General features: G+C 50.3%; 1 protein-coding gene across 2 annotated transcripts; it reads right to left on the reverse strand.

Annotated features, from left to right (window-relative positions):
• Positions 1 to 770: 770 nt before the first annotated feature.
• On the reverse strand, positions 771 to 21,314 carry LOC146287922 (LHFPL tetraspan subfamily member 6 protein). 2 transcript variants are annotated; one of them, XM_084698933.1, is made up of 5 exons: positions 20,954 to 21,314; positions 19,912 to 20,455; positions 2,093 to 2,191; positions 1,658 to 1,787; positions 771 to 1,434 (listed from the first exon to the last, which is right to left on the reverse strand). In XM_084698933.1, exons 2-4 carry the CDS (start codon positions 20,294 to 20,296, stop codon positions 1,669 to 1,671), a joined length of 603 nt encoding a protein of 200 aa, XP_084555059.1. In that variant the 5' UTR covers positions 20,297 to 20,455; positions 20,954 to 21,314; the 3' UTR covers positions 771 to 1,434; positions 1,658 to 1,668. The 2 variants fall into 2 exon arrangements, with proteins under 2 accessions (XP_084555059.1, XP_084555058.1); XM_084698932.1 differs by having other exon boundaries at positions 771 to 1,533.
• Between the last annotated feature and the right edge of the window lie 1,926 nt (positions 21,315 to 23,240).

The raw sequence follows: 23,240 nt of genomic DNA on the forward strand, positions 1-23,240 counted from the left end.
TTGACAGTGTGTATTTATATGTAAAAGTTATGAATGAAAAGATATATGAAACAGACTGTAGGTCTATCACTACACCACTGGAGGGCACTGTTGCACCGCTTCTTAATTTGAAGCTGTTTTCCACTTCACCCAGCAGAAGGTGCACTATCACTCAATCACACTGATCTTACACACTTTAGTTTAACAACAGCTGTGTATCCACTGAAAATTATATATCATGACATAAAGTAGCACATTGCTCTGTTGGGTACAGGAATAACAGGATCATCCGAGAGTATTCTAAGAGAATAAAGAATGACTAGATTGTACACAGGTTTAAAAAGTCCATGGGCATGAACTCACACTCAGAATCCTTCCTGATAAAAGGTAAATAAGGTTATAAAAAAAGTTTTACGTTTCTAAAGTTTTTACTAAGCTTTTAACGAAGGTTTAACTAAGGTTTCTCAAAAACCTGATTCATATTCTCCATATATCATTAATTCTGGATCTTATTCATGGGAGAAAGTGCTGAATGTGTGATTATTTGGAGTTACGTGCTGTTTATATAGGTCATCTCTGCTTGTTACTCATACATCTACTCCTGATGCATACATAATAAGACAATCATGCCCTCATTAGGACCAGATCTTCTTCTCTCTGGTGTCTCTCTTCTACACACACACACACACACATACACACACACCACACACACACACTACACACACACAGCCTCAATCTAACACATGCTTTCTACTCCCACTACGTTGCTTCATGAAAACATACCTCAGGTACACACGTCATAGATTTATTAAGACTTAATGAAACACTATTTACAATATATTTAGTACAAAAGTTTCTTCCACAATGCTACTATAATACAATGTACATAATCAAACACAATAATACCTACAATAAACATATATACTATGGCCTTATAGTACCTGTGATATAACTATGTGTGCTGTAATATTCATAGTGACAATGTTGAGACAAGTTATTGCAAGTTACCAGCAAAGGTTTAAATATTTAAGGCAATACAAAAAAAAACGTGGAGATATAATTGAATTAAATATTAAGATATAAAACACGTACGAACAAAAGTAACATTGGAGGTGGATCGATTCTCCTCCCCGTCGACTCTGCAAACACTGGGATCACGATAGAGGGGCAGCACAGGCAGGGGAGAGGAAAGGGGCGTCACTATTTATATGGCTCTTGCTGCCGTTGATGACTGTGGTGTACTGAATCCCCTGGGGTTGGACCAGCTGTTCTGTGCTGGGCGGGGCCCAGGGGGCGTGTCTAGAGGATGCATAGCTGTGGGTTTGCTGGCTGTGGATGGCGTCTGTGGTATCAGTGGGCGTCCGGCATCCAGCCGGGCGGACGATGACATGCGCCTGATGGTCCTGCTGGTTGGCATGGTGTGTCCTGGCTGGCCCTCCGTAGAGGTGCAGCTTCCTGCCACACACACACACACACAGAAACACACACACACACGCACACACAGGCACGCACACAGGACCCCGTACGCACACATACCAAACCGCACAAACAGCACTAAACACACACACACACACACACAAGAAAGGCACAACCGCACACACATCAACAAGACATGGTCATGTGACTCGTGCACGTTGTCAGCAGACAGAGCTGTCGTCCAGTGGAGGTGTGATCTCACCCGGCTCAGAGTCAGTAGGGGTACTGCTTCTGTTTCCTGCCAGCGAAGCAGGCCAGCCAGGTGCACAGCAACATGGCCGCCGCAGCCCCGGCGCCCGTGCAGTAGAAGGCCCAGCCGATCTCACAGGAACCTGGACACACAGACACACGCACACACGCACCCCAAACCACACAAACGCACACAGATATACACGCACACACACGGGTACACACACACGCACCCCAAACCACACAAACGCACACAGATATACACACACACACACACACAGGAGCACACACACAGGCACGCACACGCACACACACACGGGTACACACACACACGCACCCCGAACCACACAAACACACAGATATACATACACACAAACCAACAAGATATGGTTACATGACTACTTTACATAAAAAGACATACCAATATCCAGTTAGGACAGGACCTTACCCAGCTCAAACTGGTTGGAGCTGTTGCTGCAAGTCTGACGGACCTCCTCGCTGTCCCAGCCCAGAGGGTACAGGGCACACCCCGACCCTATCAACAGAGCTGGAGAGAGGGGGAGGGGGGAGGGAGGGAGGGAGAGGAGGGAGGGAGGGGGGAGGGAGAGAGGGAGAGAAGGAGAGAGAGGAGGGAGAGGAGGGAGGGAGGGAGGGAGAAGGAGAGAGAGAGAGAGAGAGAGAGAGAGAGAGGGAGGGAGGGAGAGAGAGAGAGAGAGAGAGAGAGAGAGAGAGAGAGAGAGAGAGAGAGAGGGAGGGAGGGAGGGAGGGAGGGAGGGAGGGAGGGAGGGAGGGAGGGAGGGAGGGGGAGGGGAGGGAGGGAGGGAGGGAGGGAGGGAGGGAGGGAGGGAGGGAGGGAGGGAGGGAGGGAGGGAGGGAGGAGAGGGAGGGAGGGAGGGAGGGAGGGAGGGAGGGAGGGAGGGAGGGAGGGAGGGAGGGAGGGAGGGAGGGAGGGAGGGAGGGAGGGAGGGAGGGAGGGAGGGAGGGAGGGAGGGAGGGAGGGAGGGAAAGAGAGAAAGAAAGAGAAATAGGTAAAGAGACGGGAAAGAGAGAGAGGAAGAGAGATTAGTCAATATAGCAAATGGTTCAAAGCATGTTCTAAGACAAAATCATTTTAAACATTTCATGAAAAGACCGATTTAATTATTTATAACCATTTACATATTTATGACACAGACTGGGAATTGACTTGGAATCACCAATGAATAATTGAGAGGAGTTACGATAACATAAATACATACAGCTATAAGGGACATGCAGCACCATCAGCACACACTGTATCCCTCCACCTCTACGGACCCCAACCTCCTCATCACCATGGATCGTATCCCTTCACCTCTTAAAGGGGCCTCCTCCCCATTGTCCCCCACTTAAGGAACCAGAGGGGTGACATCATACACACATCCTCAACTTCCAACAATAACAGAGACAACAAGATAGGTCTTGTGTTGCCTGCAAGCACATTAAGTGACTCATGGAAAATTCATGGCTTTTGAAGATGCATATCGTGTAAGTTCACAGAACTAGCTCCAGAGACAAAACAGAAAAATACTTTTACCAATGAAATACTGTTAGAACAACGTACTTATCAAACCCTTAGATTGTCTGCTCTACTTTCTACGTGCACTCTTTTTTCAGTGTATCGCTTTGGATACAAGCATATAAATAACATGTAAATGTTTGTTGTTAATCACCAAAGCTAATTCCTTGTATGTGTAAATACATGTGGCAATAAATCTGTTTATGATTCTGATTATAATGAAGACATGTGATGTATTTTTTCTCTTCTACTGGGTTGGACTCTGCACAGTTGAAGCAGATCCAGTCTCCTTCTCTTCCTGTGGTCAACATATATCTATCATGTCCACTCCATGACATACCGAACCACGTAATAACAGGTCTATAGAACTGTTTGGTTCCTGTAGCTCTCTGATTCTAGACAGACATGCATAGCTAGAGCACGGTACTGCTCTAATGTGTTGGGATATTCCAAAGCAATCAAGGCCTGTGTTGAAAGTCCCTGGACCCGGCATTAAAGCTCCATGTAATTGGCTTTCATTTCTCTGCAGTGCCGATGGTGAAGACAAAGCTGGGACACCCACACATGGTGAGGCTGGGAGGCTACCCCCCCCCCTCCTCCCCCCTCCTCGTCCCCTCTTCCTCCTCCATCTTCCTCTTCCTTCTCCCCTCTCCTCGTCCCTCCTCGTCCCCTCTTCCTCCTCCATCTTCCTCTTCCTTCTCCCCTCTCCTCCCCCCTCCTCGTCCCCTCTTCCTCCTCCATCTTCCTCTTCCTTCTCCCCTCTCCTCCTCCCCCCCTTCTCCCGCTCATCCACCCCCCTCCTCCACTCTTCCTGCCACTCCCCCCCCCCCGCCTGCTCCTCACTTCCATCCCCAGGGGTAACACAGAGCACCCCTCAGGCCCTCAGCACAGACTGATCTCTGCCTGGTCTCTGCCTGGTCTCTGCCTGGTCTCTGCCTGGTCTCTGCCTGGTCTCTGCCTGGTCTCTGCCTGGTCTCTGCCTGGTCTCTGCCTGGTCTCTGCCTGGTCTCTGCCTGGTCTCTGCCTGGTCTCTGCCTGGTCTCTGACTGGTCTCTGCCTGGTCTCTGGTCTCTGCCTGGTCTCTGCCTGGTCTCTGCCTGGTCTCTGCCTGGTCTCTGCCTGGTCTCTGCCTGGTCTCTGCCTGGTCTCTGCCTGGTCTCTGCCCGGTCTCTGCCCGGTCTCTGCCTGGTCTCTGCCTGGTCTCTGCCTGGTCTCTGCCTGGTCTCTGCCTGGTCTCTGCCTGGTCTCTGCCTGGTCTCTGCCTGGTCTCTGCCTGGTCTCTGCCTCCACCACATCGTTTCCTCTCCAGGCTAAAAGTGTCTTGTGGAGCCCGGTATTGTTGTGTCTGTGTGCAGGAGGAGTGACCTGGCAGAGGGATGGAAACCTCTGAGCACAGAGGAGGTGTTCACAAACAGCAGCCAGACAGCAAAACCAAGGGGGCCGTGTCTGAAGACTCATTTGAAAATCGTAGGTAGACATTAAGCTGTTCAACTCTCAGCAACGTGAGAATAGAACTGAGCCGGTAACATAAACATGTTAATTAGTATTTGTTTGAATAATTTTGCATAATCAAAATCATTCTGTTAGTTGTTGGCTGCTGTACCGCAGTCATGTCTGCTGCCGCTTCACTATCTCTTCTCACATAGAGCGGGACGTCATACCTGCATGCCGTATTAAACTGAACACAACGATTTTCCAAATCCCTCAAGTCAATGTGGTATTCTTTTTTGTTGACCATGTCTGTTAGCTGCGATGTGGTTACCTTGAAATGTGGCTAGTAGATACATTTACAGACTGTTCCTAGACTAAACAGAACAAAACAAAATACTGGTAGAGCTGTGCACTTCTGATCCTTTATTTTCTGCTGTACCCATCAATTGCACTATCTTTACTTTGCTCTTGATAAAAGCGTCTGCTAAATGAATACATTGAAAAAGTTAAAAAAAATGGGATTCTTGTTGCCACCCTCAGTTATGTGTTAACAGATAGACGTGTAGATCAAGGGCAGATTTATCAGCAACTGTCTAAGACAGAACTCCCTGGACGTGACCTTTGAACCCTTCACTGTACCCTGTGGGACGCCATAAAGAGGCGCACAGATACGACTGCGTCTCTGAAGGCTGAGCTTTCTCTGATAGCAACATCAAAGGCAGAAGCAGGAAGTGATAAGCAGAACTTCCACGTGATAATAATGAGAATATGGTGAGTGTTCCACAATGGGAGAAGCAGCATTTAGAGTATCAGATGTTGTCTCTGAGAAGGAAACAGAAGTCTCACAGAAGGAAAAAGAGGAAGAGAGAGAGAGAGTTGGGGAGAGGAAAAGAAGAGAGAAAAAGATAGCGAAACAGAGATGGTAGAAAGAAAGCAAGAGAAAGGTGGGAAAGAGGGAATGTGAGAGAGAGACATAGAAAGAGAGAGTAAAACACTGAGGGTGTGTGAGACAGAGAGAGAGAGAGAGACGGATGACATGGTAATTAACATGACTGTGTCGCAGCCCTGAGTGATTGTGTAAATAATATTATCTGGAGCTTCGTGCTTATCTGTTCAGGGAAAGTCGGTACACAGCTCCAGCTTAATGCCTCAACATGAGGCTGACTGTTTAGTAGGAGAGACTGGATGACTGATTGACTGTTTAGGAAGAGAGGCTGAGTCTTTAGGAACAGAGGCTGACTGACTGTTTAGTAGGAGAGACTGGATGACTGATCGACTGTTGAGGAAGAGAGGCTGACTCTTTAGGAACAGAGGCTGACTGACTGACTGTTTGGGAAGAGAGAATGGATGACTGATTGACTGTTTAAGAAGGCTGACTGTTTAGGAACAGAGAGCTGTGCATTTCCAGTCCATCCCTCTGACCTCTCACGAGGGTCTGCAGAGAGCACACCCTGACCTGAAACTTTAATCCTATTTCAAACCTTCATCTCACCCAGGCAGTTAGACACTTCAGCGTTAGGACTCCAGAAAAAGCTGACAAGGTTTCCACTGAAAACCATCTTTCTTTCAAACCCAACTTCATTGCTTTGAGTTGAGGATTTATCAAGCCAAGCAGATATACAATCCACCGACATGTCATAGAGAGTTATAGCAACATATAAGGACAGCTGCCCTGCTGCTGTAGTGTATCTGTGTGTGTGAAAGAAAGAGAGAGGGAGAGAGAGAGAGAGAGAGTGTGTGTGTGCATGTGTGTTTGTGTATGAGAGACAATATGTGTGTCTCTGTGTGTGTGTGTGTGTGTCTCTCTGTGTGTGTGTCTCTGTGTGTGTGTGTGTCTCTGTGTGTGTGTGTGTGTGTGTGTGTGTGTGTCTCTCTGTGTGTGTGTTTCTCTGTGTGTGTGTGTGTGTGTGTGTGTGTGTGTGTCTCTGTGTGTGTGTGTCTCTGTGTGTGTGTCTCTCTGTGTGTGTGTGTGTCTCTGTGTGTGTGTGTGTGTGTGTGTTTGTCATGCTGCAGGCTGACTGTCCCCAGAGAGAGTTCTCTTCAGCAGCTCTGTGATCTTGCCTCACCCAGGTGCCACCCTGTCAGATACACACACACACACAGACACAGAGACACACACACAGACACACACAGAGACGCACACGATTCTGCTATTCTAATCCTTGATCTCCTTCTGTACCTTCTATATGCCCTATTTTTATGTTGCTTTGAATAAAGGCGTCGGCTAAATAAATCAGATGTAAATGTAACCCCTCCCGAAGCACCCTGGGGCTTGTCGAAGCTTGAATGCTGCAGAGACAGCTGGGATAGCATCCGTGAGCCGTGGAGCCACGCAGCAATGCAGTTAGCATCCGCTGCTAGCTGCTAACAGGCCTGGGCACAGAGGCCTGCCTCTCTCTCCCCAGGGTGATCCTCCCCATGTCACCCTGCTGGCCTAGCTCTGGCACCGCCCCTCCTGCCCCTCGGAAACCCCTCCTGCCCCTCAAGTCCCTCCTGCCCCTCAGAAGGACCAGCAAGAGACTTGGCACGAAGATTTAGATTCCTCTGGATCAAGATACAGATCTGTCAAGATCGAGATACAAACGTGTCAAGATCAAGATACAGATCTGTCAAGATAAAAAATATATACAGATTTATCTAGATCAAGATACAGATCAAGATCAAGGTCTCATGCAAGTTTAATCGGATCATCATTGAAAACAAACACAGGCAGAGGTTTGGAGAGCCCTATGTGAGGTCACATGGGTGTGGTTTGGAGAAGTGTTCTGGAAGTTTCCCACTGTGAGTTTATATCGTTTCCCACGACCCTCTGCTTTGATGACCCTCTTGAGGGCATGGGGGAGGAGGATCTATGCTGAGAGCAGTGGGGAGGGGGGGGGGGTCGTACTTGGAGCTGTGGTTGGGGGAGGAGAGGATTGGCTGTTTGGGGCTGGGTGGGGGAGGTAAGGCTGTGTTTGGGGCTGGCTGGGGAAGGTAAGGCTGTGTTTGGGGCTGGGTGGGGGAGGTGAGGCTGGGGCCTAGGGGAGGGGAGGTGGTTGGAGCTGGGGAACAAACAATCACACAAAATAGCAGGGCTTCATCCTTCCTCATCCTACCTACGTCATCATTAACAGACACCAGTGAAACCCTGAGGCACTAACACTGATGCGGACGGTTCCATGAAACTAAACCAAAGTCGAAAAGGACACATACACACGCCCTAACGACAGATTGAACTGCCACACAGCAAAAGCAATGGTGCATGATTATCAACCCTCCAAAACACTGATGATTACAAAAGTCATGGTGTCGTTATCAATGTGGAAATGACTTGAAACTGCACTGCTTTTTATGAGCTGGGATCCAGATTCTGTCTGCTGGTACGGAGAGGAAACATCAAATGGACTGCTGCTGCACTGCAGTTTAAAACCAGGACTTTACATAATCCCCCAGGAACAGCATCCTCTGGAAATGGAAGCCTGTAAGCATCTATGTCTGTCAGCATCGGCACATAGCATAAGCCTTGGTGTGTGTGTGTGTGTGTGTGAACTAGGAAGTGTCTCTTTCCAGAGGGAGGAGTTGAAGTTCCCCATCACACGCTGTAATGGTGGAAATGATCGCGGCTGAGCTGCTATCCACAGATGTCTACCTCTTTGATGTGGCGGATCGCGTAACATAAAATACAAATGCCAGAGGGAGCATTACCAAGAGGTAGAGTTACTAGAGATGGTTACCAGAAAGTAGAATTACCAGAAATAGTTACCAATAGTTACCAGAGATAGAGTTACCAGAAAGTAGAGTACCAGAGATAGTTACCAATAGTTACCAGATATAGGTACCAGAAAGTAGAGTACCATAGATAGTTACCAATAGTTACCAGAGATAGAGTTACCAGGAAGTAGAGTACCAGAGATAGTTACCAATAGTTACCAGAGATAGAGTTACCAGAAAGTAGAGTACCAGAGATAGTTACCAATAGTTACCAGAGATAGTTACCAGAAAGTAGAGTACCAGAGATAGTTACCAGGAAGTAGCATGAACTGGATACAGAGTAAGAGTAACCAGGAGAGAGAGTTACCAGAGTAAGAAGCCCTGTAGCTTGGAATTCTGTGGTCCAGGCTGGAGGACAATAGAGTGATTCATCACTCAGACAAGCAGAAACACATGGACATACTTGGCTGCACCAAGAGGATCACGCCTGAAACGTAACCACGACTCAGCTGGGGGTCTCTCTTCCAAACACAAGCACCGCCCAATCAAATCAAGGTGCTGGAAAAAGACCCACACTAAGTAGTTCATTGAAACTTTGTCGTCCTAGCAACACTCTCCTAGAGCAGGGGGAATACCATGTTGAATAACACGAGGATTATGTAACCCCATTTCTCCACCCCATGTGTAAATTTGATGAAAACGAATACAATGCTTTAATCAAAGATATGTTCCGGAGATAAGAATGAGAGGCAGGCAGGCAGGGGGCTGTAGTACAGGCTGCAGTACAGGCTGCAGTCAGGCTGTAGTCAGGCTGTAGTCAGGCTGCAGTCAGGCTGTAGTCAGGCTGTAGTCAGGCTGCAGTCAGGCTGTAGTCAGGCTGTAGTCAGGCTGCAGTCAGGCTGTAGTCAGGCTGCAGTCAGGCTGTAGTCAGGCTGTAGTACAGGCTGCAGGCAGGCTGTAGTCAGGCTGCAGTCAGGCTGTAGTCAGGCTGTAGTCAGGCTGTAGTCAGGCTGTAGTCAGGCTGTAGTCAGGCTGTAGTACAGGCTGCAGGCAGGCTGCAGTCAGGCTGTAGTCAGGCTGTAGTCAGGCTGTAGTCAGGCTGTAGTCAGGCTGCAGTCAGGCTGTAGTCAGGCTGTAGTCAGGCTGTAGTCAGGCTGCAGTCAGGCTGTAGTCAGGCTGTAGTCAGGCTGTAGTCAGGCTGTAGTCAGGCTGTAGTACAGGCTGCAGGCAGGCTGTAGTCAGGCTGTAGTCAGGCTGTAGTCAGGCTGCAGTCAGGCTGTAGTCAGGCTGTAGTCAGGCTGTAGTCAGGCTGTAGTACAGGCTGCAGGCAGGCTGCAGGGCAGAGACCCTCCATAGACGGAGACCAGGGAGACGGTGGAAAAAGTGACGCGAAACAAAGAATGTAAGCAGGAACATATTTTACAGAGGGGGCTGGGAACCACTCCTGCCTAACAGCCACCCTCAGCCAGAAGCCAACACTTCCCTCTTGGACCCGGGTCCTGTTAGAAGACGCTGGGTACTCTGGGTAAGTAAAAATACCCCTCGGGAGATCTGGGGGGGGAACCATTCCAACATTTGTGTTTCCATCACAAGATCAAACAGTGGGACTCCTCTTCATCTTGTGCCGTTCCCTCTGAAGCGTGCAGGCTTGGAGCTCACTGTGCTGCGCTGAGACAAGGCCTCGTCAAACGTGACCCAGTTTTTACTCTCACACATATCTCATCTATTCCTGTCTTTATTCCCGGAGACACAGTCCAACTGTACTGACGTACCGTTCCATTCCCTTCCACACCTCCCCCCCCCCCCCCCCCCCCCCCCCCCCGTGCATCTCAGTCTTTATCTGCGAGCGGCTCGTTATCTGCATGTGCTGGCCTCTTGCTGCTCCATTCAACACCCTCTTCTCTCTCTCGCCTCTCTCACATCCGCTCTCTCTTTCCCTCCCATCCTCCCATCCTCTCCTCATCTCTCTCTCCCATCCTCTCACCTCTCCTCATTTGGCATGCAGTGAAGGGAGACTGCTGGGCGGATTTAAAGCTGCCCCTCCTTCCATCCTCCCTCCCTCCCTCCCCCTCCCTCCCCCCGCCCCTCCCCCCTCCCCCCTCCCCCCTCCCCCCTCCCCCCCCCCTCCCCCCCCCTCCGCCCCTCCCTCCCTCCCCCCCCCTCCCCCCTCCCCCCCTCCCTCCCTCCCTCCCTCCCTCCCCCCCCCTCCCCCCTCCCTCCCTCCCCCCTCCCTCCCTCCCCCCTCCCTCCCTCCACCCTCCCCCCTCCCTCCTCCTCCCCGTCCATCCCTGCCTGCCCCCTCCTTCTCCCCCCCCCCTTCCTCCCCCTCCTCCTCCTCCACACTGTCCTCCATGGCCATATGGACGACCTGAGTCCTGCTGGCTGCAGCCTGACTGTCATCAGACGAGGTGGTGGTGGGGGGGGGGGAGGAGGGCTCCTTATCCCTGCTCCCTCCCTCTGCTATGCATGTTCCTACGCCGTGGAATACAGTTCTGGGCCGGGGAGGGGGTCGGGACAGGGGCGGAGAGGGGTACGAGAGGGGGGAGGAGGGGTTAGATGAGCTCCTGAGTTGGTCGTGCTTAAGCAGAGCTATGGGCAGCATCTAACACACCACCATCACACCTTGACAGACAGTGCTTACAGTAGTGTCTGAATCCATACGGGCTCAATCTTAACCTAGGAACTGTTGGTTTCCACCTTATGGTGCTACCATTGCTCAGAGAGCTGGACCAACAGCGTGAGCACTCACATGTCCTTCATGCTAGAACTTGCCCATGATGTACAGGAACTGACACACACACACTACATCATCCCTATTAAAGGTGTCACACATCCACAGAGGTACAAAGTGTGCTGTGAACACCGAGTATCCTACCATGTGTTTGGACTCACACAGAGCATTGCTTTGTGTGTGTGTGTGTGAGTGTGTGTGTCAAACTCATATATATGGAAATACTTGCAGGACCACAGTAAACATGGGGAAACACAATAACATTTCACCCAGACAGCAGATTGAGCACCACAGCTACCAAATGGTTGCCGTATATCTGTTACTTACTGGGACAAGGTCCCCAGGGTCCACTAGGGAGTTTAGAATCTCTAAATATAACCGAGGGAAACCAACAATGTCTCCAGTGCCACGTCCCTATCTGGGAAGTAGCAAAGCAGGGCAGGAATGCCAAGGTTGGCGCGGGAGGGACTGTGGTGCCCAGTGGGCCACATGAGTCCAGACCAGACCAGACCAGGCAACCCCACAACAGATACACACAACAGCCACAAAGAAACATCTAAATAACTGAAGCAAACAACTCTCCAGTCTCTGGTCGGAAAACTAAACGGCGTGTTAGAACGAGAGCCTTCAAACCGACCTGTCAGACCCGTCAGCCGACTGGGGTGGCCGGGACTAGCCGTCTCTCATGAAGCAGACTGGTGGTTGGGGTGGCAGGACAGAGTATAGTAGAGTAGAGTAGAGTAGAGTAGAGTAGAATAGAGTAGAGTAGAGTAGAGTGGAGCTCCCAAGGTCTGTTTACTGAGCTGGGCCAGCCATAAGGGAGGACGAGGAAATGAGTGTCAATAAGAACAGGTGGGACACAGGCAGCAACCGCGTCTACAAAGAGCTTTTGTGCTTGCGTGTGTTTGTGTTTGTGTGTGTGTGTAATGTATGTTTAGGGACTCTGGATGACATCTGTTTCCCATCTCAGCGGAGTGTGATATCTCACACACACATTGTCACCAGCCACCTGGGGGACAGCTTTGCGGTTCTCTCTGGGTGGGGGAGGCGGGGGGGGGGGGGAGAGAAGGGGGAGTGGGAGGCCAGGCCAGGCCAGCCCAGGGAAGTGGATGAAGTCAGTATGAGGTCTGACAGCTGGGACAAGGGAGAGCTGGGGACTGTCTGCTTCCCTGGCCAGCTGCACTAACAGCCTCACAAACTCCTCCCAGAGTCACAGGAGGGGCTTGAGTTACACCACCCTTCTCCACCTCCACCCCTCCCCACCTTCCCCCTACCCACCCACCCCACATCCACGTCCCCACATCCACCCTGCCACCTCCACCCCATATCCACCCCACCCCACATCCACATCCACATCCACCCCACCCACATCCACCTCAACCAGCCACCTCTGCCCTCCTGGTGTGTAACTGACAGGCCTGGTTGGGACCTGCCTGCGTGGGCTGATAAGCACCTCGGTTGTCATCAGGCCCCAATAACTCTGGCAATGGGGAGGGGCCTCTCTCCATCACTCCAGTGGTCTGGGAGGAACATCGCTCAACAGAGGGCAGGCAGCTGGCCAACTGCATCCAGAGCGCGTGTCTGCGTGTGTGTCTGCGTGCGTGCGTATCTGTGGTGATTTGTGGGCGAATGTCAGAGTGTGTGTGTGTGTGTGTGTGTGTGTGTGTGTGTGTGTGTGTGTGTTCGTATTTGAAGGCGAAGCCTCAGCAAGTGTGTGTTCGAGCGTGCCCTGTGAATGCATATGAAAGCTGCACATGGTTGACAAAGGCAGGCTTCATGGGGATAACAACGGCAGATTGTTGCGAAGCACTGTTCCTGCCACACCACAGACCAACCGTCTAGTTATCCAGTTACACTGTGGATGGATCTAGTTATACAGAGCTGCTCCGAGGAAGACGCTCCGAGCTCATGCTCAGTTATCAAATTACCCATCAACATAGCCTTGGTGGATAGGGATCTGACATTCAGGAGTTCAATATTCAAGTATGACGGTTTACACTGTAGCAGGCAAGGCTTAATGATAATATTAAGATTGTATTTTCTATTAATTGAACACTCAGGTTCATTAGAACAGACTTTTGTTCTTGAGAAGTCTGCGACTCACACAGAGTGACACAGTTAAATGTGACAGTATGATACACATACTCTTTACTTCACAAACTCTGATGGTACATTCATGCAACAGTATTCATTTAGTAGATGCTTTTCAATCAAAGCAATGTACAGGGGTGGATTTGAACCTGCAACCTCTTAATCTGCAGTCAAATGCTGTAACCACTGAGTTATACCTATCCCCTTTCACCCAAACCTTTCCATCCACTCTGGTGGTATACCCAACTCACATGGTACAACTGAGAAGTCTTTGTCACCAGCTAAGAACATAAGCTCCGAACAGAACCACTGTAACCATGACTACCGCTGATAACAAGCTCAGATCCAGTGTAACAGAACCAAGAGAGTTGATTCAAGAGAGTGATCTAGAAAGCTGGTGGGCCAAGGTTCTGGGTTCACGTTCTGGGTGCTGGGTTCTGGGTGCTGGACAGGGTAGAACCCCTTTGAAATATCCGCTCCACAGAGATCTCTTTGTTCTGCTCCTTCTATTGACAGAGGAGCTCTACTTCTGTTGACAGTGGAGCTCTGCTTGTGTTGACGACGCTCTCTCTGTGGGTGAATATCTCGCTCTACACTGGGATGAAAAATGAATTGTAGCCTTTCATTGTGTTCACTCCTCTCTTCTTTAAAACGGCCTGAGATGTTAACAACATAGACCTTTCTTGTGGACTGCAGGCGTGAAGATGTCTTTCATAAAGCCCCCACTTTTAAAACTGCTTTAGCACTTCCAACACCTACTGCTTTGACAGTTTCATTCTGCTAAAACCCCAGTGGATCACATGCAAATTCCATATGTGGTAGTTCACACCATCCCTGCAGGCTGGTAGATATGTAAGGCAGAGCTTGCATAATTAACATCTGTAAATTGCCTCGTGACTTGCCTCCTCATTCTGTCCCTCATTTCAAAACCTCACTGGCAGCCGGCTCTGTCTGGCTGGCTTCCCTGTCACTGACGACACAGCAGACACCGGCCTGGTGCCTTCAACAAGCACAACCAGATGGCTACTTGCTGGTCAACAGCTGGTTTGCGGCGTGTCGTTTTGACTGGGTGTAAAGGACAGGTGGGGTGGGGCCACCAGGGTGAAGCGGAAGGTGGAGGTGGTGGGTTGGTGTGGTGAGGTAGGGTGGTAGGCTGGTAGGGTGGGGGTGGGGGGGAATAGCGGTGCTAGGATGTTTCCCTGTTTTCCCCTCACCCACATTCTCTACCTCCGTCGGCAGTCTTGGGATTCCTGCTCAACTCCAGACTTTCTTCACTCCCTCTCTAACTGCCACTGCCGTGACACTTCTCCCTAGCTAGTACCTACAAATTACAACACAACATGGACTGCAACTGAATTAGTCAACATGTCACTCAAGAGTTCACTGCTCGGACAAGCTCCTTGTCACTCTGCCTCCTTACAATATATAACTGCCTAATAACTGCTACCTGAACACTGTATTACTGCTAGCTGAACAAGTCATAGCCTCTAACTGAACATGTTATAACGTCTAACTGAACATGTTCTAACGTCTAACTGAACATGTTCTAACGTCTAACTGAACATGTTCTAACGTCTAACTGAACATGTTCTGACCTCTAACTGAACATGTTCTGACCTCTAACTGAACATGTTCTGACTTCTAACTAAACATGTTCTAGCGTCTAGCTGACCAGGGCAGGCAGAGTATCTCTGAGGGTTGTGGTGTCTCCTTCCCTCTCCCTCCACATTCTGACCACCACTCACATTATACTCAGGAATAAGAGCGAAACAGACGTCCTTCCCAGCAGCTTAGACACCGCTAGCTGGTCTCCGTTTTACTGGTCTCTCTCTCTACTGGTCTCTGATCCTCCACACAAGGTCAAGGGGGCAACACCGGACCACTTCAGAACCAGGCAACTAGAGAGCCAGGACTGTACTGCAGCGCAGGGCTGAATGTTCCTGTGTGTATCATTTGTGATTCAAACTGTTGACTGGCTACATTCTTCACTGCATGTTTTCACACAACACAGTATAATCATGCGTCGCTATTGTGTTTACATTTCATACTAATGGTTGGTCTGACCATTAATGCAGCCTTGGAATGAGGGTATTAGCATGTGTAAATTGCTGTCTGGGAACACTGCAGATTAACCCGAACCACAATAGAGCCTCGGAACTGTTCAGAATCAAAAGCTCCAACCACGTCGCAGGCCATCTACAGTTAATGGAAGATCTTATCTCCAGATCCGTTTCTGCCCCCGCCTGAATGTTTTTAAAAAATGCGATATTTCCGGGCCGGTTTTGTGTTGCAGCATATCAGTTTTCCACACACACACATGAATGCATCTGACAAGATGTGAGATGCGATCAGGACAATGAGCGCAGCGCCGTGTTAGCAGACAGAAACCAGGCCTAGGCAGTGAGGCGTGCAGTCTAAGGGTCTACACAGTCACTCTGCCAGGGAAAGTGTCTGGGCTTAATATTCTGGGATGGAGGGAGGGGGGTTGGGGGGGGGGGGGGGCAGGGGCTGCTAGGGGGTTGTCCTCCAGCATTCTAAGTGAATTCCCAGCATTCCTCAGTCCGACACAGAAGCCCCTGAAGCACTCCCTCAACCCTGCGAGGACCAGACGCCACAGCGCAAACACACGCTCACGCAAACACGCATACACACAAGCAAGCATTACACACACACGCACACATTACACACATGCACACGCGCGCATGTATTGCTCAAACATTCCCGCATAGGCTACAACACACACACGCATATATCACACATGCTCTGTCACATTCAACCACCCAACAAGGACACGTTAAGCTCAAGTTATACCCAGGCTTCCAGGCACACATAATCATGAAACCAGACAGACACACACACACACGCAGTGACTTGGTGAGTATATAGATGACAAATGGAGGTTATCTGATCTGAGGAGATTCCTGTCCTCCAGGCCCACACAGAGGAACAGTACAGCAGGGATACTGTACATTAGCTGCCTCCAAGTCTCCAGCTCCAGCAGCTGTCCTCTCTCTCCTTCTCTCCTTCTGCCTCTCTCTCTCTCCGTCTGCCTCTCTGTCTCTCTCTGTCTCTCTCTGTCTCTCTATGTCTCTCTCTGTCTCTCTCTCTCTCTCTCTCTCTCTCTCTCTCTCTCTGGAGTCTCTCCCTCCCTCCTGTGACCTACCCGTCTCGGCCTGCCTCGCCCGGGTCACGGGGAGTGTCAGCTAAAACAGGCCGTCTCCCTGCCGGCGACCCCTCTCTCCAGCCACCCTGACCGGTCGCACAGCTGACCACCACTCACACTTACAGGCGTGTGCACATACATGGAGACATGGTGGGAGAGTTCACAGCCTGAAGAAATACAGTCTGAATAATAAATAATCATATAACCATTCAGTATTTAACGCTTTTATCTGTTTAGTTTCATCTGAACCGTGACCTCCGGGTCTGTAGCCAAATGCTCTAACCACTCAGCTATAGCCATCCATAGTTTCCAGATCTATATTGAGTCCAGAGTAAGTGACTGTAATGTGGCCCCAGACCCCCGATGCTTGTCTCTCAGATGAATGATCCATGTTTAATCATTCAGCTGGCTGCCTCATGGTGAGTTTGGTCCAGGGCCAGCTCCAAGTCCAGCACACACACATCTAAATCCAGCACACACACACATCTGTGTCTGGAGAGAGAGAGCCTGGCTTGTTGTCGCAGCGTCACACGTGAAAACGACTCCTGTTTTCTTTAGAAATCGGGGTGTTTTCACTGATTGGAAAGCAGTGATCTCTGCCTGCCCTCCTGGCACTTCTGAAACACGCTGGGATGACCAGAGATAAACGCGGATGACCAGAGATGACCAGAGATGAAGGTAAATGACCAGAGATAACCAGAGATTACCAGAGATGAAGGTAAATGACCAGAGATGACCAGAGATGACCAGAGATGAACGTAAATGACCAGAGATGACCAGAGATGACCAGAGATGAAGGTAAATGACCAGAGATGACCAGAGATGACCAGAGATGACCAGAGATGACCAGAGATGAAGGTAAATGACCAGAGATGACCAGAGATGAACGTAAATGACCAGAGATGACCGGAGATGACCGGAGATGAAGGTAAATGACCAGAGATGACCGGAGATGAACGTAAATGACCGGAGATGACCGGAGAAAGAACAAATGAGAGCCGTGGACCCTCCTTCAGAGCAGCTGGGTTTGTACCTGAGCTGAAGCAGCATTCAACATCAAACAACAGAGGCAGTAATGAGGTGAAGCTCCAGTGTGAGCATGTCAGAGACACAGACTAGAGGGGGGCTGTTGTTAGTGGTGGTGTGTGAGTGGGGCTGCGTGTGTATTAGTGGCTGTAAGTATATGTGTGTGTGTGTGTGTGTGTGTGTGTGTGCGTGTGTGTGTGTGTGTGTGTGTGAGAGAGTGGGTATTGTTGTGTGTGTGTTTATGGGTATAAGCGTATGTGTGTGTGTGTGTGTGTGCTCACACCCTGAGTGTATGTGATTATCAGAGGCGGCAATCTATGCTGTGTCTGTGTGTGTGGGTGGGTGGGGGGGTGGGGGGGAGATCACCTGACAGGTGCTGTCTGCAGAGAACAGTGTGAACATAAAAGGGGGAGGGAAGGAGGTAGGAGGAAGGAGGGAAGGACGGAAGTAGGAAGGAGGGAGGGGGAGGGACAAGGGAGATAGGGAGGGTGATGGGGGGAAGGAAGGAGGGACATAAGATGGATGGAAGGAGGGAGGGGGGAGGAAGAGGGGAGGGAGATTGGAGGAAGGGAGGAACTGAGGGAGAGACAGAGGGAGGAGGAAGGGAGTCAATATTAGGCTACAGAAGGAGGATCGGATTATGAAGAGGGGGAGGGGGGCGGGAGATTTCTTCCCATCGGGGGGCAAGGGGGAGCGTCTGTAGGAGAAGCACTAGATTCATGGAGAGCCAAGTTAAACCACAGACTGCAAGGAAAGGTTTGGATTCTCCGTCACATTCCAAGTCCTGCTGAGAAGGATTCTTCTCCTGAACCCTCCGTCAGCCTGCAGGAGAGAGCAAGTCAATAGAGCTGTGATACTCTACACTGCTACTCCTCCCTGTTCCACTTCCTGTCCCCCTTCCCTGTTCTCTCCTCCAGCTCTCCCTTTCTCTGCATGCCCACCCCTCCCCCAGCGGGGAAACACACAGCTATACATAAAGGCAGCGAGGCTGAGGAATGGGGCCCTGCATGGGAGAGGAGGAGAGGAGGAGAGTCCATACGGCTGACATTACACCAAAAAAAAACAGGCCACATCTATGAAACCACATCAGTAATGTAGTCTCAAGGGAATGGGACCGCCTCCAAGCTAATGGCTTCTCACCAGCTTCTCACCATAGCTAGTTAATAGCCATAGTTAATATGCCTACATTTAATACCATCACATTTAGTACCACCATACTTAATACCACCAGAGCCATCTTATTTAATTACACCAGATGATTCCACCTTAGTTAATAGCTTCTCTCCCGGGGCTCATGTACAGATACCATGACACACAGGCATCCATGGCATGGCTCACAGAGGATGGTAAAGCAAGCAGAACAAGGACACCAGCCGGACCAGATCCAGGGCTGTGGTTCTGAAGCACCAAACTACTTCCTGTAAGAAGCAACAAAGGGTGAAAGCCCCGTTACAGCATCAGACAGGAGCAGGCGTTGACAACTACAGCTAAAATACCGCACCTTGAGAGAGACAGCATCTCCTCCACTCTCCTCCCCTCCAACAGGAAGTGCTCTCCTCCAACAGGAAGGGCTCTCCTCCAACAGGAAGTGCTCCCCTCTCTTGAGTGTGACCAACGCCACTCAGCCGAGGGCGCGGGCTAAACGCGACGTTACGGAGCAGAGAAGAAGAACCGCCCCACCCCACCCCCCCCACCCCCTCCCCATGAATAAGTGATCAGCTGGCACTGCGTTGTCCAGGAGACCTAATGTCAGGAGACGTTTTATCATGCATGAAATGGGCTGGGCCTCCAGAGAGGCAGCCAGGCAGCACGAGCAGAACTAGAAGTCACACTTAATCAACCCCTGCTCACACAGCACGGCTCTCTAAGAGAGACCAGCGGTCAAAGTCATTCTAGAGGGAAGAGGGGGTGAGGAGATAGTGAGGGGGGGAAGGGGGGTGAGGTGATAGTGAGGGGGGGAAGGGGGGAGACAGTTTAGAGAGGACAAGGGGGGACAGTGAGGGAGGGGGGAGGTAGAAGCTGAGAGAGAGAGGGGGAGAGAGACAGTGAGGGGGGGACAGGGACGGGGGAGGGAGACTGTGCGGGGGGGCAGATATGGGAACAATGTGAGTGGGAGGCGGAGGGGGAGGAGGGCAGTGTAGAGAGGAGCGGGCAGGGGGGACAAAGAGAGGAGTGGCTGACTGTGCCATCTGATTTACAGATGCCTTCACTCCCCCTCCAGCGCTGATCTCCCGGAGCAATTCTCTTAGAGGACACAGCAGCATGCTGACAAGGAGAACCACAGCGCCCCTCTCCCTCACCCTCCCCCCTCTCCCTCGCCCCCCTCTCTTTCACCCCCTCTCCCTCGCCCCCCTCTATTTCGCGCCCCTCACCCTTTCTCCCTCACCCCACCCCTCCCTCTCATCCAAGACAGGATTCCCCCAACCCATACATCCACCCACCCCTTTACCCCCTGTCCACAGCAGGACTCCCCCCCACCCACCTGACCTCTTACCCAGGATAGGAATCGCCCACCACACCCACCCCTTTACCCCTTATCCCAGGTGGGACTCACCCCACGCTCCCCTCCCTCTTCCCCCTCTCATCCCAGGTACTCACCCCCTACGAACTGGATGCCTCCGGCCACGCGCCCCACGGTTCTGGAGATGAGCTCGGAGACGCAGCAGCCCATGAGAGCGGTGAGCGCCACGAGCAGCAGCAAGCCGCAGCCCACCCCCGTCACCACCGTGCAGATCCTCCACTCCAGGCTCGGGATGCCCTGGAACGACGCGTAGCGGCCGCACTGCTCCAGCATCACCGTGGCGCCGCGCGCCTCGTCGCGCACTGGGTAGGAGCAGCGGCGGAAAGTTCCGAAGGAGACGGGCTTGCCCATCTGAGACCCTAGCAACCAGTAGGGCATGAAGAACCCGACGCAGGACGCAGCGGCGCACAGCAGCGAGAGAAGCGCCCATATGACACCCGCACACGTTAGACTGGACGCCATATCTCAAACGGCCTTTTGGATAATAATAACACTGACACTGATAGAATCGATTTCTTTGTAAATTCCACAAGGCGGATGTTTCGTTTCTTATGTCCACATCTGGTGCTGAGAGTCCGGTTCTAGCACAGTTCCTCCCTGCTCTGCGTGGCGGCTTGACCCCTGAGGAGACGACAGGAAGAGTTGAATTTATGAGGTACAGACAAGCGTGACAACTGGACTGTCAGGGAAAACATGACGGGATAGTTCCCCGAGGAGAATTTTTAAGACGGGGCAAACACCAACATGAAAAATATGTTTGAAATTCAAAACTGTACGGATGGCATGTCGGAAATGTTGGAATGTTTTAAATCAAGATTTGTTTACGATCGATACTTCACCAAATTTGACAATTATAGGTTTAAATATCCTACTGTATCATCAATAGGCTTAACTACTACAGTGCACAACCGAAATACACAAAGACAGATTCATATAACCCTTAGCCTATAATAAACTTTAAAAGAAAGGCGAAGCCTATAGTAGGCAATATTCCATTTGACCACCTCTCAAGTAACGAGCTATTTTTAGCACTGAATGCTCTGGCGACTATGGTCTACACAGGAACAGTTGTAGATTATTTTTAAGATCCCCACACGAGTTTAAAATAGGTTATCTTACATGTTTGTAGTTCCTCAATGTAACTTCAATACGCAGGTGAGATTACTGGGTTTCAAAGTTCAGTGTAGTTGAGAGGAAATTGGGGAAACAATACTTCCACAGACACGTCCCGTCGTCGGTACCTAACAGCTCCCGTAGCCTACCATTCAGCCCTCAACACACGAGACTAACTCTTTTAATTCAACAGCGTGGTCCGCTTCACGAAACACCTAGGTCCAAACTGCGACGCACATTCCTTCGGTTTCGAAATTGTGATGGGATGGAAAAATGCTGGGTGCGAAAAGGGACCTGAAAGCCGCAGATCTCCGCCCACTGGGTTGGTCTGTGTTGGCGGTTTTCTTCAAGCCGCTGTGATGACGGCTCCTCCCGCTTCAGCTTTCAGTACGCTTGTCAGCTGGTGGTCTCGCAGATAAATTGCCTTTTAGCTATTTGCATTTGCAAATGAAACCCAAAGTAAATAATTCACTGAAGACCATGTAAATATTATGACATTACTTAGCCTAATACTTTTCACAAGCGACTTTCGCGAGTCCAGTTATGACTGATTAAATGATAATCATCTAGTATAAATGACTGCCTCTATTGAACTAAAATAGCCTCGTGCATTTTAAAATGAGGAATGTTAAGCCCAAGTTAAACGTGGGCCAGTCTAGACACATTCATTACGTTTGTTTTCTCTCAATAAACTATTGAGTTATAAGCTACATAATCTGTTTTGGTTTTCCTAAATGTTTGACCCCCGCCAAGGTCGATATTTGTCTAGTGCTTAAGAGATACTAAAGGGACTAATTTAATTTGAATGAGATTGAGGGAGAGGGTATATCTCAGTGGTTAGAGACTGCAAATGTAGACATAGCCAGCAAATGGACAGCAAAAGACTGCTTTCTGACTCTGAACTTGGTCCAACGTTGACGCTTATGCATTACCTGAGTCTACGACTACATTCAGAAGAGGACATATTTATTCATCCCACTTAAGTGACACGCGTGCAAGAGCAGCGACACCGAGAAAACCTGAATACTAATAGGTGCGATAACATGCCAGGAATCGAACCGAGGATTGTGCGTCGTGCCATCGCGCCACACACATTCGATATTGTCCTGTCCTGATTTAAAGAAGTCACATTATACCTTCCAAACGAGGATAAACTGGTTCTCAAGGATTTTATAATGAGAACGTAATTGACTGATAAAAGCAAAAGCTGTTCATTCGGTCTTTATCAACGCCCTCAACCTCTATCAACGCTTGAAGCTTTGACGCCTCTTATGCAATTACATAATTACAGGAGTGGAGGGGAATGATTTGGTCGCCAGCTGTACTAGGATCCTTTTGGATGTAAGTTCTAATAGTTTTAAAATTCCCTGTGACACCAGTTTAATTTCATTTTTAAAGATCAAGTTGCATCAGACACGTTTTTCAGGATTTTACTGAGTTGCAAAGTTCATCCTGACAACTTGGTGTTGAAATCAAGTCTCAAGAGACATGACAAAAGACTATAAAGAGTGAAATGCAATGTGTGTGTGTGTGTGTGCCTGTGTGTCTCCCTGTATGTGTTTGTGCGTGCAAGTGTATGTCTGACTACATGGTTGACTGTCTTCCCTGCTTCACTAATTTGACACAGGGAGAGTTTTCTACCATGTAAAACAGACTGTGTCCAACAGATTGTGTAGGGCAGATTGTGGAGGACAGTGTGAGTAAGACCGAGTGTATAAGACAGTCATGTGTAGGACCCATCATGGAGGACAGATTTGGTAGGACAGATCAGCCTCCCTGATCAGCCTCTCTGACCAGCCTCCCTGACCAGCCTCTCTGACCAGCCTCCCTGACCAGCCTCTCTGACCAGCCTCTCTGACCAGCCTCTCTGACCAGCCTCCCTGACCAGCCTCCCTGACCAGCCTCTCTGACCAGCCTCCCTGACCAGCCTCCCTGACCAGCCTCTCTGACCAGCCTCTCTGACCAGCCTCCATAACCGGCCTCCCTGACCAGCCTCCCTGACTAGCCTCCCTGACCAGCCTCCCTGACCAGCCTCCCTAACCAGCCTCCCTGACCAGCCTCCCTAACCAGCCTCCCTGACTAGCCTCCCTAACCAGCCTCCCTGACCAGCCTCCCTGACCAGCCTCCCTAACCAGCCTCCCTGACCAGCCTCCCTAACCAGCCTCCCTGACTAGCCTCCCTAACCAGCCTCCCTGACCAGCCTCCCTGACCAGCCTCCCTGACCGGCCCCAGGGTGACATTCACAGTCCTGTTACCCGCTCGCCCAGGCTCTCTGATGCTAATCTCACCGTGC

This window comes from Hypomesus nipponensis, chromosome 5, assembly GCF_054491055.1.
Source record: "Hypomesus nipponensis isolate SF chromosome 5, ASM5449105v1, whole genome shotgun sequence".
Classification (NCBI taxonomy): Eukaryota; Metazoa; Chordata; class Actinopteri; order Osmeriformes; family Osmeridae; genus Hypomesus; species Hypomesus nipponensis.